Here is a 19,937-nt window from a genome sequence, read left to right as displayed (position 1 = left end):
GTGGACACTATTACTGATATAATAATAAACTTAAATTACACTGTAACAGGTGACTTTATTGCCATTTATAGTACATGTATCTCCGCAGTGTGGTCGTGTTTATCTACCGCACTCTAGAATAAAGACCTCAGCGGCAGGTATATTAAAGTGAACAGTGCCCACTACTGGCCTGACTGTGACATTACACACTTTCCATCAGTTACACACTTCACTACAGTGAGTTCATTAACTCAGAACACCACAAATGTTTTCCTGAATGGAAATAATTTAATTCTCCTCAGTGACAGTACATTAAACAACAAAAATTAAAACTCTTTAAAATTAAAATAAAAATGCACAGTGACCGTTAGGCAGTAATGAAAACAGCAGAGACGTCACACGCGCAGTGGAAAAAAATAGACACAAACCTGTGTTAGACAAATAAAAATTAAACTCCTCCCACTGGGAGAACCGAATCGTCGTACCACTGCAGGTTTCATTTCCGTTATAAACCTCGGACACAGTTTTATGTGCAGCTTTAGAATTCATATTAAAAACTGGAAACTGTAGCTGAGGTTTATAATGGAAACAAATCCTGCAGTGGGATTTGAAATGGAGATAAATAAAATAACAGGTGATTACAGTAAACAAACCGCACTGTGGGATTGTGGGTAATCACCTGTGTAAAAATGACCACACACGTTTAAATAAAAATATGACACCTGGTTAGCACTGGCTTAAGCTCAGACACAACAGCAAAATAATTATTCGTGCCATCGAGTCACACAAGAGCACGTCACACTTAAGAGTTTCCTATCTTCAGTTTATAAACTATAACTTTTTTAAAAATGAGTTGAAGTAAAAGTGCAATGGTTAATGATGTTAATCACACTGCTAATCAGAGATATTATTAACCACGTGTTAAACACACATGACACGCCATGTGAAATACTTCCAGGTAAAATACGACACCGCTTCATTATGCTGACCTCAGAACCATGAGAATATTAAATGTGTGTGTGTTCAGAACTGGGTGTGTGTGTGTCTCCTCAATACTGCAGTGTACTTGAGAGGACCTTCACCAGCAGACAGCAGCACATCCACCACGGAAAACAAGGAGATCTCCTACACACACACACACACACACACACACACACACACACACACATATCATTAAGATAGCGATAAACGGGGTCCAAGCACCACACTGTAGTACTGATATTACAGCTGTAGCTCTAAATGTCTGATTCCCTGTAGAATACATTCACAACATTGTTCACACCACAGGACCTTCTACTCTGAACACGCATGTCTCATGGAACAAGTACAGAATGCTGTGCATAAGTATTCACCCCATGTCCTTTTTTCCACGTGTTGCAGTGTTAGATTCTGGAACTGAAATGGGCTTAATTGGGATTACTATAAAACCCCTTAAACTGGTTCCAGGTCAGTTTCTATCAGAAGTCCGATAACTAGCTGTATTGTAGCCGCTCTGTGTGTAATTAAAGCGTGACGTGTAAAGCGTCTCAGTATAAATACACTTGTTCCTGGAAGAACCCAGAGTCTGTTAGAGAACCTGAACAGACAGTATTATAAAGACCAAGGAGCCATTAAAACAAGTCCGGGACAAAGTTCTGTAAAAATATTGACCATGAGCAGAGCGATGTTAAATCTGTTATTAAAGAATGTGACACAAGAGCAGCTCTGCATAGAGGAGACTGTCCACCAAACCTCAGTGAGCGGTTAGGTGATGATGTCATACCTGTGTAACGCTTTCATCTTCCAGCTCGTTAGGCGTCCAAACCAGGGTCATCTCAGGCCGCTTACCGACTTTACGGAAATTAAACGACTGCAGACCCTCAATGGCCTGAAACACAGAATAATTAATTTAAGTTTTTTTAACATGTAAAACAACAATCTCATAATTATTCTAATATAAATATGTATAATAAAAATACACAATATGAAAATATTCTATAAACTATACTTTAGTTTTGTTTATTTTTAGTATTAAAAGTAAATAATACAGATAAATTCATCTGTGCTGCTGTGTGTGTGTGTGTGTGTGTGTGTGTGTGTGTGTGTGTGTGTGACTGACATTACAGTAGATCCTCTTCTGAACCCCATAGTCCAGCACCAACACATCAAAGGATTTATCCAGCATCCCCATCACCATCGCCTTCGATTCCAGAGGCCCACACTCCTACACACACACACACACACACACACACACACACACACACACACACACACACACACCAAATGTGACAGCAGAAATGTCAGCTATGAGGAACAGTCCATATGTGATCGTGTATGATGTGTGATAGCACCATGTACAGCTGTGTGTGTGTGTGTGTGTGTGTGTGTGTGTTACCCTGACGAAGATACTGAAGAACAGCTCGGTGCTCATCTCCTGAACCCTCTTGGATGCAGTCTTCTTATCGTTACAGTGAGTGGCCTGCTTCTGCACTTCATCTTGGGTGAGATGCACACGAGGTCCACACTCTGTCTCACACACACACACACACACTTTGTGAAGATCTTTAGGTTGACAAATGCATTTGAAGCAAATAAGGAAATATTCTGAAATGTAAGTGAATCACTCAATGATTCATTTACAAATGCAAGTGATTCACTGGTGGAGTCAAATGTTAGGGAATGAATCAAGGAGTCATTTAACAATATAACTGATTCATTCAAGGAGTCATTTACAAATGTAAGTAAATTGCTCATGGATTTGTTATGGTATGGGTGAACATCTGGGGTGTGTGTGTGTGTGTGTGTGTCTCACTAAGTGAGGCGGCCAGCAGGCGGTGGACGATGACATCAGCGTAGCGGCGGATTGGAGAGGTGAAGTGTGTGTAGAGTGGCACGTTCAGAGCATAGTGATGGAACAACTTCTCTTCCTGTAGAACTCCTGTACAGAAATACACTGCCATCTACACACATACACACACACAAACATGTTCAGTTAAAAAGCCACCAAACATTACAAATAAAGCCATTTTAAGACAATATATGCACTGTATAGTGACTAGGGAATGTGGATTGGGACACGCCCACACTGCACAAGGTGTTTTCACACCTGCATGGGTCTGGCACACAGGTGTGTGAGTACGGCCTTCCTGGCCGCACTGTACTCATCATCTCCGACCGCCTCCTCCAGACTCCTCTGTGAGAAAAGAAGGATGAAAATAATAATAAATAACATTAATGAAAAAGTCTTATGTCCTAAAGTTATTTAGGAAACACACATTTCCTCCTGCTCTCTCCATGAACTCATCAGTGTGTGTTTAGGAGTATACACTACAAGGCAGGCAGAAACTACTCCTCAGTAAAAAGTTCACTGTATGACCAAAAGTATGTGGACACCTGACCATCACACCTGTCTCTCCACACATGTGATTCTTCCCCAAACTTCCATCCATCTGTCCATTTTCTTCCCAGACCTCCCCTCTTCCTAGCCCACCTGCTCCTACTTCTCCACAGGGATACCCAGAAAATCCCAGACCAGACAGGAGATATAATGTCTCCATCTAGTCCTTGGTGAGCCCCGAGGTCTTCTCCCCGTTGGACTTGCCTGAAACATCCTAGCCAGATGCCCGAAACACCTCAACTGGATCCTTTTGATGCAGAGGAGCAGTGGTTCTACATTGAGTTCGACCTGAATGCCTGACCTCCTCACCCTCTCTCTAAGGCTGAGACAAGCCACCCTGCAAGGGACGCTCATTTCCATCACATGTATCTGCCACCTCAGTCTTTCGGCCACTACCCAAAGCTGGTGACCATAGGGTGAGGGTTGGGACGTAGGTTGACTGGTACAATGTCCACATAACTGCTGACGCTGCACCGATCAGTCCATCAATCTCAAGCTCCTCTCTACCCTCAGTCATGAACAAGACCCTGAGATGCCGAATCTCATTCCCAACCTGAAGGGAACAACCCACCCTTTTCCTCCTAATAACCATGGCCTTAGATTTGGAGTCCTCATCCTAATGTGCAGACCTGCATGTGTTTGTGTGGCTTACATGCAGCGCTCCAGCCGAGCTCATGTCGATGTAGAGGCCGATGTGATCACACAGCTCCTGTAGCGCATCCATCAGACGGCTCTGAGGGGCCGCGTGACGCCGCAGTAGCGCAAGCTCAGGGTTCGAGCGGTAAATCTGATGAGCTACAGCCATGTTAGCCAACAACATGAACTCCTCCACCAACCTGTCACACACAAACATACACTGATCAGGGTCCGAGTCGCCAATCTGGCAAGTTACAGCCACGTTAGCCAACAATGTAAACTCTGTCACCAACCTGTCCTCACACTCACTTGTTGCTGTCTCTGTACTGGTAGACGTAGCAGCCCTGAGGCATTCCCGACCCCGAGTCCAGAGTAAATGCCAACTTCATCTAAAACAAAACATCCAATAAACACATGACATGAAGACCAATTAATAATGACATCACAGACCCTGTACAGTATTCTGTCCACAAATCTGATGACTCATTAATCCCGATTGCTAAACCCACAGACTCCCAAATCCTCTCATTTATAAATCTTTTATAGCTATTAAATTCCTGAATACTTTTAACAGCCAAAGTCATTAGATTCCTAAACACGTTGATGCAATGAGACCTCACACCGAGGAAGCCACAGATTAGAGAACTCTCCCACATTGCTAAATTCCCAAAATTAAAGCACCCCAGATTCCCGAATTCCCCATGTTGCCAAACCACTGTATTCCTGAATTCCCAATGTTGTTGCACCATCGTAATCTGGATTTCCCCAGGCCATATTCCCAAAATCCCCAAATTCCTGAAGTTTCCATGTTGCTGCACACCCAGATTCATGCCCTCCCCTGTATTCCTGGAACCTCAGATTGTTTAAATACACTAACTTAACACCCAGATTCCTTAATTCCTTTACACTGACCCCGCTTCCGCATGATTAAATTCTCAGATTGCTGAACCCAAGATCCTAAATTTCCTGAATAACTATATTCCATAACCTCCAAGTCTGCTCAGTCTCCTGATTCCCAAATAACTGACTTTCTTACCCACGTGGACCCTGCAGCATTGGTGGTTTACCTGGTCGAGACGTAAGGCTCCGCCCCTGAAGCGTTGGGCGCGCAGGTGAGTGGCGATGGTGTGCAGGTGCAGCACGGCCTGGAGGATGCTCTGCACTGAGTGTTCAGGGGCAACTGGGGGCAGTTCATCAGCACCAAACTCTTTATGGGGTGAGTCAATCATGCTCTGAGCGTGATCGTAACTCAGCTTCACACACGAGCGGATCACTGAGCGGCCCATCCACTCACTCAGGATCTATACACACACACACGGGCTAATTAGCATCAAATTTATCATCTCATTTATTTAAAATAAATTTTAAAAAAATTAAATCTGAGAACTAGCACACGTTTATTTAAAAATGTATTTCCATTAATGCTGTGAACAGGTTTTGTTTTAACTAGGAGTGTGATGATGCTTATAGGAGTGTGATTGTTCACTGATGCTGAATAATTCAATATGTCCAAGAATAAATCATTTTTCCTCATTCATAATATTTTCCATTCAATGCGAGTGAGTGTGTGTGTGCGTGTGTGCGTGTTACCTTTCCCTCCGGCGATAAGGTCCAGATGACGGAGAACGTTAAACGATCAGTTTGAGGATTTAAGCTGCACAACTCTTCACACAGGAGACGCGGCAACATTGGAATTACCTACACACACACACACACACGCTCAAATTAAATAATACAGCACTGTATACACACTCATCAGCATAAAGTGAGTTATCACAGTGTCCCATCACAACCCCACACACACACAGTGAGACCACCTTCTGGATGAGGTACACACTGGTGGCTCTCCTGCTCGCTGTGTAATCCAGAGCACATCCCTCCTCTATGAAATAACTCACGTCTGCGATGTGCACGCCCACCTCAAAGTTACCTACACAAAGTATAACATGAATATTCATTACTGCATCATTAGCATAATCGCATATTAACTACATTCACGTGGTCGTGATAACCACACACTCGCTATAAACAGTCTATAATCACACACTCGCTATATAAACACAGTCTATAATCACACACTCGCTATATAAACACAGTCTATAATCACACACTCGCTATATAAACACAGTCTATAATCACACACTCGCTATATAAACACAGTCTATAATCACACACTCGCTATATAAACACAGTCTATAATCACACACTCGCTATATAAACACAGTCTATAATCACACACTCGCTATATAAACACAGTCTATAATCACACACTCGCTATATAAACACAGTCTATAATCACACACTCGCTATATAAACACAGTCTATAATCACACACTCGCTATATAAACACAGTCTATAATCACACACTCGCTATATAAACACACAGTCTATAATCACACACTCGCTATATAAACACACAGTCTATAATCACACACTCGCTATATAAACACAGTCTATAATCACACACTCGCTATATAAACACACAGTCTATAATCACACACACGCTATATAAAACAGTCTATAATCACACACTCGCTATATAAACACAGTCTATAATCACACACTCGCTATATAAACACAGTCTATAATCACACACTCGCTATATAAACACAGTCTATAATCACACACTCGCTATATAAACACAGTCTATAATCACACACTCGCTATATAAACACACAGTCTATAATCACACACTCGCTATATAAACACAGTCTATAATCACGCACTCGCTATATAAACACAGTCTATAATCACACACTCGCTATATAAACACAGTCTATAATCACACACTCGCTATATAAACACAGTCTATAATCACACACTCGCTATATAAACACAGTCTATAATCACACACTCGCTATATAAACACAGTCTATAATCACACACTCGCTATATAAACACAGTCTATAATAACACACTCGCTATATAAACACAGTTTATAATCACACACTCGCTATATAAACACAGTCTATAATCACACACTCGCTATATAAACACAGTCTATAATCACGCACTCGCTATATAAACACACAGTCTATAATCACACACTCGCTATATAAACACACAGTCTATAATCACACACTCGCTATATAAACACAGTCTATAATCACACACTCGCTATATAAACACAGTCTATAATCACACACTCGCTATATAAACACACAGTCTATAATCACACACTCGCTATATAAACACAGTCTATAATAACACACTCGCTATATAAACACAGTCTATAATCACACGCTCGCTATATAAATACAGTCTATAATCACACACTCGCTATATAAACACACAGTATATAATAACACACTCGCTATATAAACACAGTCTATAATCACACACTCGCTATATAAACACACAGTCTATAATCACACACTTGCTATATAAACACAGTCTATAATCACACACTCGCTATATAAACACAGTCTATAATCACACACTCGCTATATAAACACAGTCTATAATCACACACTCGCTATATAAACACACACTATAATCACACACTCGCTATATAAACACACACTATAATCACACACTCGCTATATAAACACAGTCTATAATCACACACTCGCTATATAAACACACAGTCTATAATCACACACTCGCTATATAAACACAGTCTATAATCACACACTCGCTATATAAACAGTCTATAATCACACACTCGCTATATAAACACAGTCTATAATCACACACTCGCTATATAAACACAGTCTATAATCACACACTCGCTATATAAACACAGTCTATAATCACACACTCGCTATATAAACACAGTCTATAATCACACACTCGCTATATAAACACACAGTCTATAATCACACACTCGCTATATAAACACAGTCTATAATCACACACTCGCTATATAAACACACAGTCAATAATCACACACTCGCTATATAAACAGTCTATAATCACACACTCGCTATATAAACACAGTCTATAATAACACACTCGCTATATAAACACACACTCAGTGTTGTAATCTGAAAGGAGATGTGTGTATAAATGGTGAATAATCAGTAAACTGACCATCAGGAAGTTGTTTACAGGACAGAGCGTCATCCAGGTCTCGGGCTGTGGCTGGATCAATCGTAAATATGCAGTCCTTCCTATATAATAAAAATTATAATAATAATAATAATAATAATAATAATAATAATAACAACAACAACAACTTGTTTCATGTCCAACATGCAACAAATAATTAAATAAGATGTGAATCTGTGTTGGCGTGATGGTGATGACGATACCTGAGATCCCGCCTCCTTCTCAGCTCTTCAGGTGGGATGGTCCAGGGTCGACCCTGTGGCAGACACGCTAACACTTCATCTGTAAACTCTGAATAATCCACATCGTACTCAATCAACATGGCCTCTGTCTCTGGCTCGATGACTCCGGCCTGACCTAACGACTTCATCAGCTGCCTGCAAAGAGAGGAGGAAAATAAGAAGAGCAGATTGGTTAGAGAGAAAATAAACAATGACCTCTCTATCGGTCTACAGTGTTATGGTATTATAATGCACTTTGAAAGACGCTATAACACTACAAACTACAGAAATAAAATAAAGAAATGTGGGATGTCTTTTCATGAAACAAGACCTTGAAGTATTGAAGGATCTTATGGACTTTTGTGAAGCTCAAGCACCAAAAGTTAAATGCTCCCTGTAGGGCCACCCTTGTTGAACAGATCTCCAAAGTCCAACAAAGAATGATCCTCAGATACTAAATTCTCTAAACTGTTTATCGTGGGGTGTCAGGGCTGGTGTTGGACACCATCAAAAGGCATGTTCTCTTGTGTCCAGTATGGAGGCCTACAGGTAACATCCCTGTTATTTGCAGATGATTGCAGATGGACCTCCAACACACACTTGAATGTTTCACTGTTGAGCATGACACTGTTGGGATAAATATCAACACCTTCAATGCTGAGGCCATGGTTCTTTCCTGGAAAAAGGTGGGATGTCAATTTAGGTAAGGGGAGAGACCTTATTCCTGGTATCTTGAGATCTTACTCATGAGTGATGCAAAAAAAGATGTGAGATTGATGGAGCTGATCAGCAGCAGCGTTACAGCCAATATACCAGTCTGTGGTGGTCAAGAAGGATCTCCGGTTATGGACAAAGCTCTCTATTTACCAGTCAATCTAGGTTCATATCTTCACCCATGATCGTGAACTTGGGGTAGCCACTCAAAAAAAATGTTTTGAGTACAGGTGGTGGAAATGAGATTGTTGGGCTTACTCTCCATGACAGGGTGAGGATCTTGACAATCCAGGAGAGCATCGGAGTAGAGCTGCTGCTCCCTCTACTATAAAGGAAGCAGTTGAGGTGGTTTCCTTACAAAGACACTGCCTAATGGGCTTCCAGTAGAGCTGTATCGGCTATGTCCCACTGGATTGGACAGAGACCATAGGGCAGACCCAGGACGTCCTGGAGAAAGCTGCTGACTTTGGAACATCTGAGGATCCTCCAAGAGGAGCCGGAATCAGTGGCTTCATCTACCCATCATACTGTCCGTGTAGCTGTTTCCTCCATCATGACTAGTGACATCCCCAGAATGGCAACTGAAGACTAACCCTTGTGTGTATGTGTTTGTGTGTGTGTGTGTGTGTGTGTGTGTGTGTGTGTGTGTGTGTATACCCTTGGGCAAAGGGGCTGTCTGGGGACCAGTGTGTGATCCTGCAGATGAAGACCGTGTTGAAATAGTCAGTAGGGCGAGAGGGGAAGTCTGCGGGACAGCCCGAGAGTGGGACGTTCACTCTGGGGACTCGGTGGTCCGAGGGGGAGAACAGAGCGAAGGGCTTGTCAGGGATGTGCTTAATAAACCCTGACACCGCCCTCGAGTGTTTCTGCTCCATGATATACACCACCTGATCATTAAAATATAAACATACACACCACCTGATCATTAAAATATAAACATACACACCACCTGATAACATTAAATATAAACATATACATATAACACAGTCTTAAACTTACCACAACGCCTTTACTAATCACTCAGGCCTTTGTTGTGTACTATACTTAAACACCAGAATTAATCCAGGGTAAAATAAAGTTTTTCAGAATGATGTACCTTGGCGGTACGCTGAACGTTTCTGTCTGAGGCGCTGTGTATATCTGCTGTAGGTGGAACTGAGAGAAATAAAAACAGAGAAACCTTTGTATGGTTATGAGGAGCAGACTGAAGCTATCATCATCATCAGTAAGAAAACACAACCACAGTGCTGTTTAAACAGAAGCACAGATAAAACAGTTGTTTAAACAGAAGCACAGATCCCAACCCTGATCCTGAAGAACCCGCTGTGTTTTCACTACTCTAGAACTATACAAGGTGTAAGGCCAAACTGATGCCCCCAACCTTCGTCTGTTTAAATGAACCATCTTTGTCTGAGAATGAACCATCGGGTCAGGCTGGGGCAGAGGAAGGACTGGTCATTTCAGAACTGGATGTGAGGAAGAGCTATATAAAGTTAACAGCAGAAAAGCATTGGGCCCGTACAACATCCCCGGACATGTGCTAAAAGCCTCTGCTAACCAACTAGCACCAGTCTTCACTACCATTTTTAACCTCTCCCTCAACCAACATGTTGTTCCCACGTTTTAAGTCCTCCACCATCATTCCTTTCCCCAAAACTCCCGTCCTGCCTCTGTGAATGACTACCATCCAGAAGCATTCACTTCTATAGTGATGAAGTGCTTTGAAAAACTGGTCAGAACGTACATCATCTCCTCTCTCCCCAGTTGCATAGACTCATTGCAGTTTGCATACCAGTCCAACAAGGCCACAGAGTACACCATCAACCACACCCTACAAACTGCCCTCAACTATCTGGACCAGTGTCCCCACACACCTTAGCAAAAAACTTCAGAACCAGGGGCTGAAACTCCTCCATCTGCACAGAGTTTCTGTACATCTGCTACATTTATTCATGTTACATTCTCTACAGTCTACAGTATTTATTATGTTTAGTGTATTTTATTATATTCTGTTTTTAGTGTGTGTGTGTATATCCCTGGTTTGTTGTTAGTAATGTTTGTTGTTGTACTGTGGGATGAGGAACTAAGGAGAAATATTTCACTACATTACATCACATGTATGTAATATGTATGTGATAAATGAAGAACCTTGAACCTTGAACATAATCACGGACTGTGTGAACAAAACTAACAGCAGCCATTAAGCCATAAAGTGATGCTAGTAAACGACAGTTCTGACCTTCAGCACGTCTGATACTGTTCCTGATGGAGGAGACTTTCCTAAAACCTTTGCTCAGGTGGGTCAGAGTGCTGGTGTGCTCATGAACAAATCCTCTGCACTCTCCTTCCTTTCCTTAAGGGAAAGGAACAGTCCTACATTTCCAGGAAGGAACAGTCCTGCATTTCCGGGAAAGGGAACAGGGGAACGGCTCTCCCGGGAAAGGGAACAAGGGGACGGCTCTCCCGGGAAAGGGAACAAGGGGACGGCTCTCCCGGGAAAGGGAACAAGGGGACGGCTCTCCCGGGAAAGGGAACAGGGGGACGGCTCTCCCGGGAAAGGGAACAGGAGAACTGCCCTCCTTGGAAAGGGAACAGCTCTCCCAGGACAGGGAACAGGGGAACAGCTTTCCTGGGAAAGTAAAACGGTGCCTATCCCAGGAAAGGGAACAAGAACAACTGAGAAAAGGAATAGTTCCATGCTCAAGAAATGGTACTGCACAGGTACAGTGAACAGGCTCAAGGGAATAACACCTGTCCTAGGAAAGAATGCTGCTCAGTGAAAGAAACTTTCACTTTACAGAAGGGTTACAGGTAAATAACAGTACTCCGCTTAGGAAGGAAGGAAATAACAGCCTAACAACACAGGAGCCTCACCAGTCACATTACCTTTATGATAATCTGCACACTTATACACTTTCCATAAACACACACACACACACACGCACGCACACGCACGCACGCACACACACACACACCTTTATCCTGCAGAGTGGCCGCCTCCATTTTCTTACAGAGCTCTTCTCCCTCCTCCTCCTCCTCCTCACCATACTGAGCCTCCACTATAATATCAGGGACAGGCTCGCTCTGTCGCTCCTTCTCCACACTCGTCTGTTCTCTCTCATCCCCGTTCATCACCTGCAACACAGCCATACACACATCAGGACCGTTACACAACAAACCACAAATCTAAATGTGCTGCGTGTTATTTGGTACGTTTACATGGACAATAATCCGATATTAACCCGATTAAGACGATACTCTGATTAAGAAACTAGCATGTAAACAGAGATTATTAATTATCTTAATCCGATTAAAATCATACTCGAAGTAAACACAAATTGAATTAAGACATGTGGAGTATTCCTGTTTTAGTCGCATTACAGACATGTAAACACCTTAATCACACTATTAACGCCATGTGAGAATTTTCACCGCATTTTACAACAGGATATGATCACACACGGCAGCGCTCAACCGTTTGCCGGCAAACAAGGGAGCACGGCTTCGTCTGAAACTGCGTACTTACCTGCTGTAAACATTTGTTTCAGCTACTATACAGTAGGTAATTTGTTTCTCACCTTCCACTGATCTGCGGGGAGGAGCTTCACCACCACCACGTCTCCGCTCAGAGCTCGGTTCCTCGCCACCATCCCGTCCAGGAAAATGTCCGCCAACCCGTCCTGAACCATAACACCAAAACATCAGTGCCAACACCGTACTCTGTGGGACACCAGTTGTCATTGCAACCAGGAAACAGCTATTAGCTAACACAGTACTTACAGGAGACGGAACGAACGCTTCATGGTATTTCTTTGGGTTTATCCTCAATGCACCCTAATAACAATAAATAAATATTATTAACACAGTTTATTATTATTACTTCAGCCTTTTGTGTTCGAATTCATTTTGTAAACAATTTCATCAGGTTCTTTACATAAATGTCAAACTTTTCAAATAACAAGATTTCTTAGTTTCTAAGTTTTCTACGTATAAAAATCCCATCACAGAAAGTTAATCTCTTAAATAAAAATACATACTGTAATAAAACAGAAATAAAATAACAAAAAACTAACTACTAAAAGTATACAGTATATGAAAGTGACTTTTATAACAACAATAATAAAGTAAGAGTAATAAAAAAAGTAAGAGGAATAAAATATAAGAAAGAAAGAAAGCATTTTAATCTATCACACATCTGATTCATCTCCGGAATATGGTTATTTATTAATTTAAAAAAAAAAAGTAAAACTATTTTAATATTTTCTACAGTTTAAACTGGTACTACTTAATTTTTAAAAATGCAAAAACTTAAAATAAATAAGTAAATAAATAAATAAATAAAAAACTAACTAACTAAGTTAATAAATGTATAAACAATACTGGTGTAGGCTTTAATGTTGAACACTGCTGATAATTAGTAAGTAAGTGTGTGTGTGTGTGTGTGTGTACCTGTATGAGCTGTCCTCTCTTCAGACCATCAGACACGTCTTTAATGGACATGTAGTCCTCGTACAGTTGTCTCTTCCTCCCTCTGTTCCTCCGACTGCTCTCTCTGTCCGTCCTGTCTGTCTGTCCTGCTGGGCTTGGGCTCATGCTTACAGCTACACACACACACACAGACACACACACACACTTCACCTTATCATTTTTATCTTTCATTAATCATCTGATTCTCCATCTGTTTAAACACTGGAACAAACCATTTCTGAACAGAGGGGTGGATGTGATACTCCATCGTTTTATTACTTCCATCTAAAATGTGGAACAAACCATTCCTGGTTTTAAAGGGGATCTCATAAGCAATTTATTTATCCATCAATCTGAAACCAGGCCCTACCATTTCTGAACCATGTGGGATTTATTCATCTCTCCTAAAACCAGTGGAATAAACCATTCTCCAGCAATGACCCTAATAAGGTTGATGACATCACACAGGAAGTAGTGAATTCTTGACATTTTACCTTGAGTTTTCTTGTTTTTCAGTGGAGTGTTGGGTTTCTCCACAGCTCCAGATTCGCACGGTTGCTCTTCTGTGTTCCCTCTGGACTTCTTCTGCTTCTTCTTCTTCCTCTTCTGCTTCTCTCCTCCTCCTCCTCCATCATCAGGGGCCGTGGAGTCGTCAATGAGCGGCGGCGTGGCCGTGTCTGTGGTTGTGCTCAGGTGCTTGGGGTTGTGTTTTTTCTCACGCTTGTTTAGATCCATGTGTGTTAGATGATCAGCAGTTCCTGTCAGCGCTCCTCCAGGAGCATGCTTGGTCCTGCGGTGTCTTTGGCGTCGGCGTTTAGTCGTGTCGGTGAGGTGATTTTCCGACTCCGTAGTGTTCTGGTCTTGTCTCCTGGACTTCACGGCAGGGTCAGTCTGGTCCTCGTGCCCCGTATCTGACCCGGACGGCCCGTTCTGATGAGGAGTTCTCCGAGTTCTAGCAGCTTTAGAAGTTCTGCTCCGGTTCTGTCCTTGCTTTTTCTCTGCAGCTTCACTAGGTTCACAGGGGGACTCCATCATCTCAGCCATATGTCTGAAAAAAATAAAGCATACAGTACATCAATGTTTTTTTTTGTTCATTTGTGACTTTATCTTAACTATGGCACCTTTGAAGAAGGCTTTAAGCTCCGCCCCCTTCCCAATCACATATCTCTGAAAGTTTGTGTAATGTTCTACATGTCAATCTCACGTTAACTAAAGCAGAAACACATTAAACCACATTCTCATCATCATAAAAGTGTACATATTCATAATTAGAAATAATATAAAGGATTATTATATTGCAGAAATGGTTATTATTGTTGGATTTATGCTCAATTTTATACTAAAACTAAAAAATAGCAGCACATGATGTTTTCACTGTTACACAATGTAGAAATAATTCATTTTTCTGTAACTTTAACTTAGTTTTATTTTAATTCTAATAAAAATCTATAATTTCAGTTTCAGTAAGCATGCAAATGTATGTGCAAATTAAATGTCATTTTGAAAAGAATTTTATACATTATACATTTTATGAAAAACAGAAATCTGATATTAAAAAGGTTGTAAGAATATCAGCAACTGGCATTAATTGTAATGTTTATTATTATTATCATTATTATTATTATTATTATTATTATTATTATTGTTGTTGTTGTTGTTGTTGATGTTGATGTGTTTCTCTTTTCCTCCCAGATTAAAACCGGTTTAAATTCTAATATTACAGTTTTCAGCGCTATATTTATAGCCGCGACTCTCAATAAACTCACTTAAATGTATAATTGTGATTAATATCTTTATCTGCCCGAATGTATCTTTAAAAAACCCATTTATGCTAACACAGCTAACATTACACAGCTAACATTACACAGCTAACATTACACAGCTAACATTACACAGCTAACATTACACAGCTAATGCGCAGTTAGCATCACTGCCCTCAGCAGCCTGGGATTAAACTCCTCCCCTTCTCATTACAGCTCTAGAACATAAACACAAACACATAACGGTTCCTTTCCTTTATCTGCAGTAATTCATTTCACACTCACCCGGTTAAATTTGTTTCTAATCTCAACCCTTTGTCAAACCAAACTGTGTACAAGGACGCTTACACTTCCGGGTTGAAAAGTCAACACGAACGGTTGCATTCTGGGAGTTGAAGTTCCGTGATGACGGGCGTGCGCACGTGGTTACCATGGACACGTTACTGCGGCTATGGGTCTTATTCAGGGGTTTTACATTATTTTACATATCATTTTCAGCTCTACGACATACTAATAAAATGATTAAACATTATACAATTGATCAGCAAGTGATTATTTATTTATTTATGATATCGTTTAGCAAATACTCTTATCCAGAGCAACTAAAATAAATACTTTGTTATCTGCTGGGAAGATACAAATCCTTATTCTCGCACAGATCTTCCAAAGGGCACTGTGATCTATGGCCGAGGGTACATTCTGTCTCCTGAGGGGGGCGGGGTGGGATTTGGGGTATGCATAGTGCAAACTGTGTGGACCAGCCATGCCACAGAACTAAGGGCAATGTGATCTATGACCGAGGGCATATTCTGTCTCCTGAGGGGGTACTCATAGTGCATAACGTGCTGGACTCAGTGCAGAATGTGTGCCATGCCACCAGAATCAAGGGCTCTGTGATCTATGACCTAAGGTACATCCAGTCTCCTGAGGGAGTACTCATGGAGCAGGCTGTGCTGCACCAGCCATGCTGCAGGACTGTAGAGACTCCAGAGGTTGGTCATGCTGCAGGATCGAAGCTCTTAGTTCATTAGAAAATTCCAGAACCTCAGTATGCATACTGCTTCTTTGACTGTGTTCCTCAAAGATGCTCCATATAGACTTGTTCACCTCCCCCAAGAAACACGTCACATCTGCTCCTTGCCAACTTCATCTAGATCCCTCGTTCCAACTTGTGGTCGAGGTAGATGCCTCTGAGGTGGGAGTGTAGTCGAGAGGACATTCAGCTGAACTCCACTTGGTTGGCTCTGACTCCCAACAGACTCAAATAGAACCATGAGGAATGAAACCAAGAGCTTCTCACTATCGAGCTGGTCATGGAGAAGTCGATGCCCTTTTATTAGATGGTTTGTTAGAGTTCATTAGAAAATTAAGCGTTCTTAGCTTCCAAAAAAAAGGGATCTACTTGGAACTATTTCTGATAAAAATAACCAGCTATACTCCACTTTGTGGCCTTTGACTCCAAAGAGACTCTGGTCAAATATAACAATTATGTGTGCAACCAGGAGCTTCTTGCCATCAAGCTGAGTGTAAGAAATCGGTGCACCTTCACTATATTCACAGACCGACCATTAGAACCTGTAGTATATCAAGAGGGCTTAATGTTTCATTCGTTGCCACCCCCATCTACTTGGTAGAACCCATTCTCTAAGATTTAGATAGGGACATTGAGGAAGCTGCAGTTGATAGGCCCACTGAGATAGTAAGGAGTAAGATCAACAGGGTGCATCAGCTACCAGATACCCTAGAGTCGCTTGTACTTAACAACTTTTGCCCCTAACTATTGGTGGCCAAACACTCTTGAACAGTTTATACTCTGGGTAAAATACCTCTTCATTTTCTAGTATACTGCAACAGTTGATCACATCTCTAAATAGACAATGGTGTAGACCTCCCAGTCTCTGAAGGTAACACCACCACACTGGTAGTGGTGTATCAGTTCTCAAAGGCCTGCTGTCTTATTTCTATCCCAGATCTTCCAAATGCATACTACCAAACTATGGAAGCCAGAAGATGTTACAGCAGTTAGAAGGTATCTGAGAAGGACCTGAGAGTCAGTGGCCACCGCTGAGCCTGATCGGTACCTGTGCAGATTTTGTGAAGCCGGACAAGGGGAGTGGTGCTCCACTGTGATGAATATGCCCAGGTGCTCTTTCGATATCCCCCCTCCCTTCTTTTACAGCATACCCAGGGAGAGAGGTCCAATTGGATTGAGCCATAAGGAGAAAAATGGACTTGTCTCATCAACTCGTGCCTTGCTGCATTAGATTGTTTTGCAAATCACAAAGCTTCTACGTCTTTTTCCTCAGGACTGTGATATCTGTTCCCCCTACAAAACACTGGACTCCTTGGTGGATGGTACTCCTATCTTTGCCAAGATGGCCATCCTGAATTCTGGGGGATTTTTAAGCCTCACCCTCCTGGTTAAAAAGTCCCAAAATGTTAGGCAGAACTCACAGGAATCTCTATCACAGATCCATCCCTGGTAGCACATACCCAACTCACTGCCTCCTTTAAGTCATTTTCATAGGACTGTTAACAGTTAGTGTTCTGATTATGCCAGCCAATTTTAGGTTCTCTCCCAAATGCCATAGTTCATCATTATTGTTCTTATTAGAACACCAGCCAGTTTTGTGTTCCGTCCCTATAGTTAGTCATTATTAGACATTGCCAGATGGAATTTCAAGGACTGTGGCTCCATAGCCTTGCAGCATCCCATGGGGTTCCTTAAGGGTTCTTGAATAATTAAGTGCTCTTAGCTTCCAAAAAGTATTCTACTTGGAACCCTTTCTGATAGGAAAACATTATATTGTAGGGTTCTATATTCAACCTTTATGTGTGTCCCCCAAAGGAACAACTAAATAACCTTAAGAGTTCTAAACCTCATGGGAGTTTCCTGTGTTTGCATAATTATCATTAGTGCCACTTATTTCCAGATGCTTTATAATATTTCAATGTGTTTTTTTGCACCACCTGCCACCGCATTTACAGTAAATGAACTGCGTTATAATATGAGCTGTTTAACTCGGTCAGATCGAGGTCTACAGGTCATAACCGTTGTAACACTCACCCTACGCCATGACTGACACGCTGCCTTTGTCTCACATGATCATCAGGAGATAAGGAGGACGCTCGAAGGTGGTGACATCATGGTTATAGCTGGGTTATAAATATGAGTGTGTAGATCAGGTTTATTCCAAACGAACAGGTGATGGCTATCAGACACTACACACTAGTGTACGGGGTCCTGATGATCAGCGTGTTTCTGAAGTCCGGCGCTAAACCACTAACTTCACTCCAGCTCATGGTTAGTATCTCTGCTCTGAGGGAGGAGGGTTTTTTTTTCCTGCATGTCACCCATCTGTTGGTTTTGTTTGTTTATATGATTGTGAAGTGTTTTTGGATTTCAGAAGGTAACTGATTGGGCAGGTGAATGTGAGAGTGTGAGCTACATTATAATAATCTCAACATCTGGAAACGATGGCACATCCTAATTGACTTTCCTGAGCTTTAATTCAATTGAATTAGAGTTCCACCCTTATAGCTTCAGGCCTCACCCCCATGCTTATTTTTGAACGTGTTATTTTTTCTCTTCAGTTTAAAATACAAAAGGCAATTTGAAAACATTTGCATGAGCAAACCAGCGCAGTGATAGCACATCATAAACAAACGCCTCAAGTATAACAATAAGAGCTGTAGAGAAGGAGGAAGGAAAAATACCTTCGCAGGTCAAAGGTTCAACCTCCAAACTCATGGATTCATATATGTGTGTGTGTGTGTGTGTGTGTGTGTGTGTGTGTGTGTGTGTTGTGATGATGATATGGAACTATTGCTTGATGTTCTACAACACGTTCACCTGGGTCTGATTCTCGGCCAGAGCAGTGGAGTCAGGAGCAGTACTGTGCAATTGGATTCTGTCTCCTCCACACCGACCCCGCATGCTTTTACCTAGCTGTCATAGTTAATCTTAGGGATCAACAAATCACAGTTATTACTGCACGTATATATAATGTGTGTTTTCAGAATTTGTACAATTTTCATATCCACAATTTCTCGCATTCTTTATTCTTTACTAAAGTGTATGCTATTTTTAATATATTCAGTTTTAAAACGCTATTTTCCTACAAACGTCCAAGTTTTTTTTTTTTTTATAGGCCAGGAAATCTCACAGCATTACATGGAATAACAACTTATTCTTTATTTTCGTTAAAAAGCTACACACAAAATTTATACAAATACCTCAAATAAGCAGAAATATCTCATAGATAAAGTCAAAGTCAAGTCAATGTACGTGAAGACCCGACCTCAGTTTAGTGTTTTCAAAAATGACATATTTATGCTGAATCACTCAACTTGAAAAGAAAAAAATGTGAAAAGAACGTCAAAAGGTTTGATCTTTTTTATTCTTTTATTATATTTGAATAATTTTACAAATACCATTTGTACATTGTACAGATCCAGCTAAGTTTCTTATCAAATAAAACATAATATAATAATATTAACAACATAATATAATACAAAGAATATGATTATTATATATATTTTATTTGTCTGTATTTTTAAAGTTTTGTATTGTTGCAGTTGTGCCTGGTTTCTGAAACGTCTGGTGTTTGATGTGGTGATGCTAATGGATAAAAAAAATGATTCTATTTTATTGCACTATAATAGTGAACACACTTTTTGTATGATACCAAACAAACCTAATACTTTAGTTACAGTGTGTGTGTGTGTGTGTGT

General features: G+C 41.1%; 1 protein-coding gene across 1 annotated transcript; it reads right to left on the bottom strand.

The window, feature by feature from the left end:
• Positions 1-245: 245 nt before the first annotated feature.
• On the bottom strand, positions 246-15,580 carry LOC108267075 (DIS3-like exonuclease 2). Its single transcript, XM_053681194.1, has 21 exons — positions 15,489-15,580; positions 13,938-14,491; positions 13,426-13,577; positions 12,757-12,810; positions 12,555-12,656; positions 11,952-12,111; positions 10,073-10,131; positions 9,634-9,863; positions 8,245-8,418; positions 8,024-8,103; positions 5,809-5,921; positions 5,582-5,689; positions 5,059-5,292; positions 4,301-4,380; positions 4,008-4,191; positions 3,065-3,151; positions 2,771-2,918; positions 2,354-2,484; positions 2,078-2,182; positions 1,742-1,846; positions 246-1,104 (listed from the first exon to the last, which is right to left on the bottom strand). Exons 2-21 carry the CDS (start codon positions 14,485-14,487, stop codon positions 1,003-1,005), a joined length of 2,958 nt encoding a protein of 985 aa, XP_053537169.1. The 5' UTR covers positions 14,488-14,491; positions 15,489-15,580; the 3' UTR covers positions 246-1,002.
• Positions 15,581-19,937: the final 4,357 nt, after the last annotated feature.

Source organism: Ictalurus punctatus, chromosome 7 (genome assembly GCF_001660625.3).
Source record: "Ictalurus punctatus breed USDA103 chromosome 7, Coco_2.0, whole genome shotgun sequence".
NCBI lineage: Eukaryota > Metazoa > Chordata > Actinopteri > Siluriformes > Ictaluridae > Ictalurus > Ictalurus punctatus.
The sequence above is the reverse complement of the archived record's forward strand: the minus strand, read 5'-3'. Positions and strand labels throughout refer to the sequence as shown.

Coding starts and splice junctions, on each gene's coding strand:
- LOC108267075 (XM_053681194.1), bottom strand. CDS start 14,487: ATGGCTGAGATGATGGAGTCCCCCTGTGAACCTAGTGAAGCTGCAGAG. Junction 12,811..13,425: donor AGAGAGGACAGCTCATACAG/GTACACACACAC, acceptor TATTGTTATTAG/GGTGCATTGAGGATAAACCC. Junction 3,152..4,007: donor GCTCGGCTGGAGCGCTGCAT/GTAAGCCACACA, acceptor CTTTTCTCACAG/AGGAGTCTGGAGGAGGCGGT.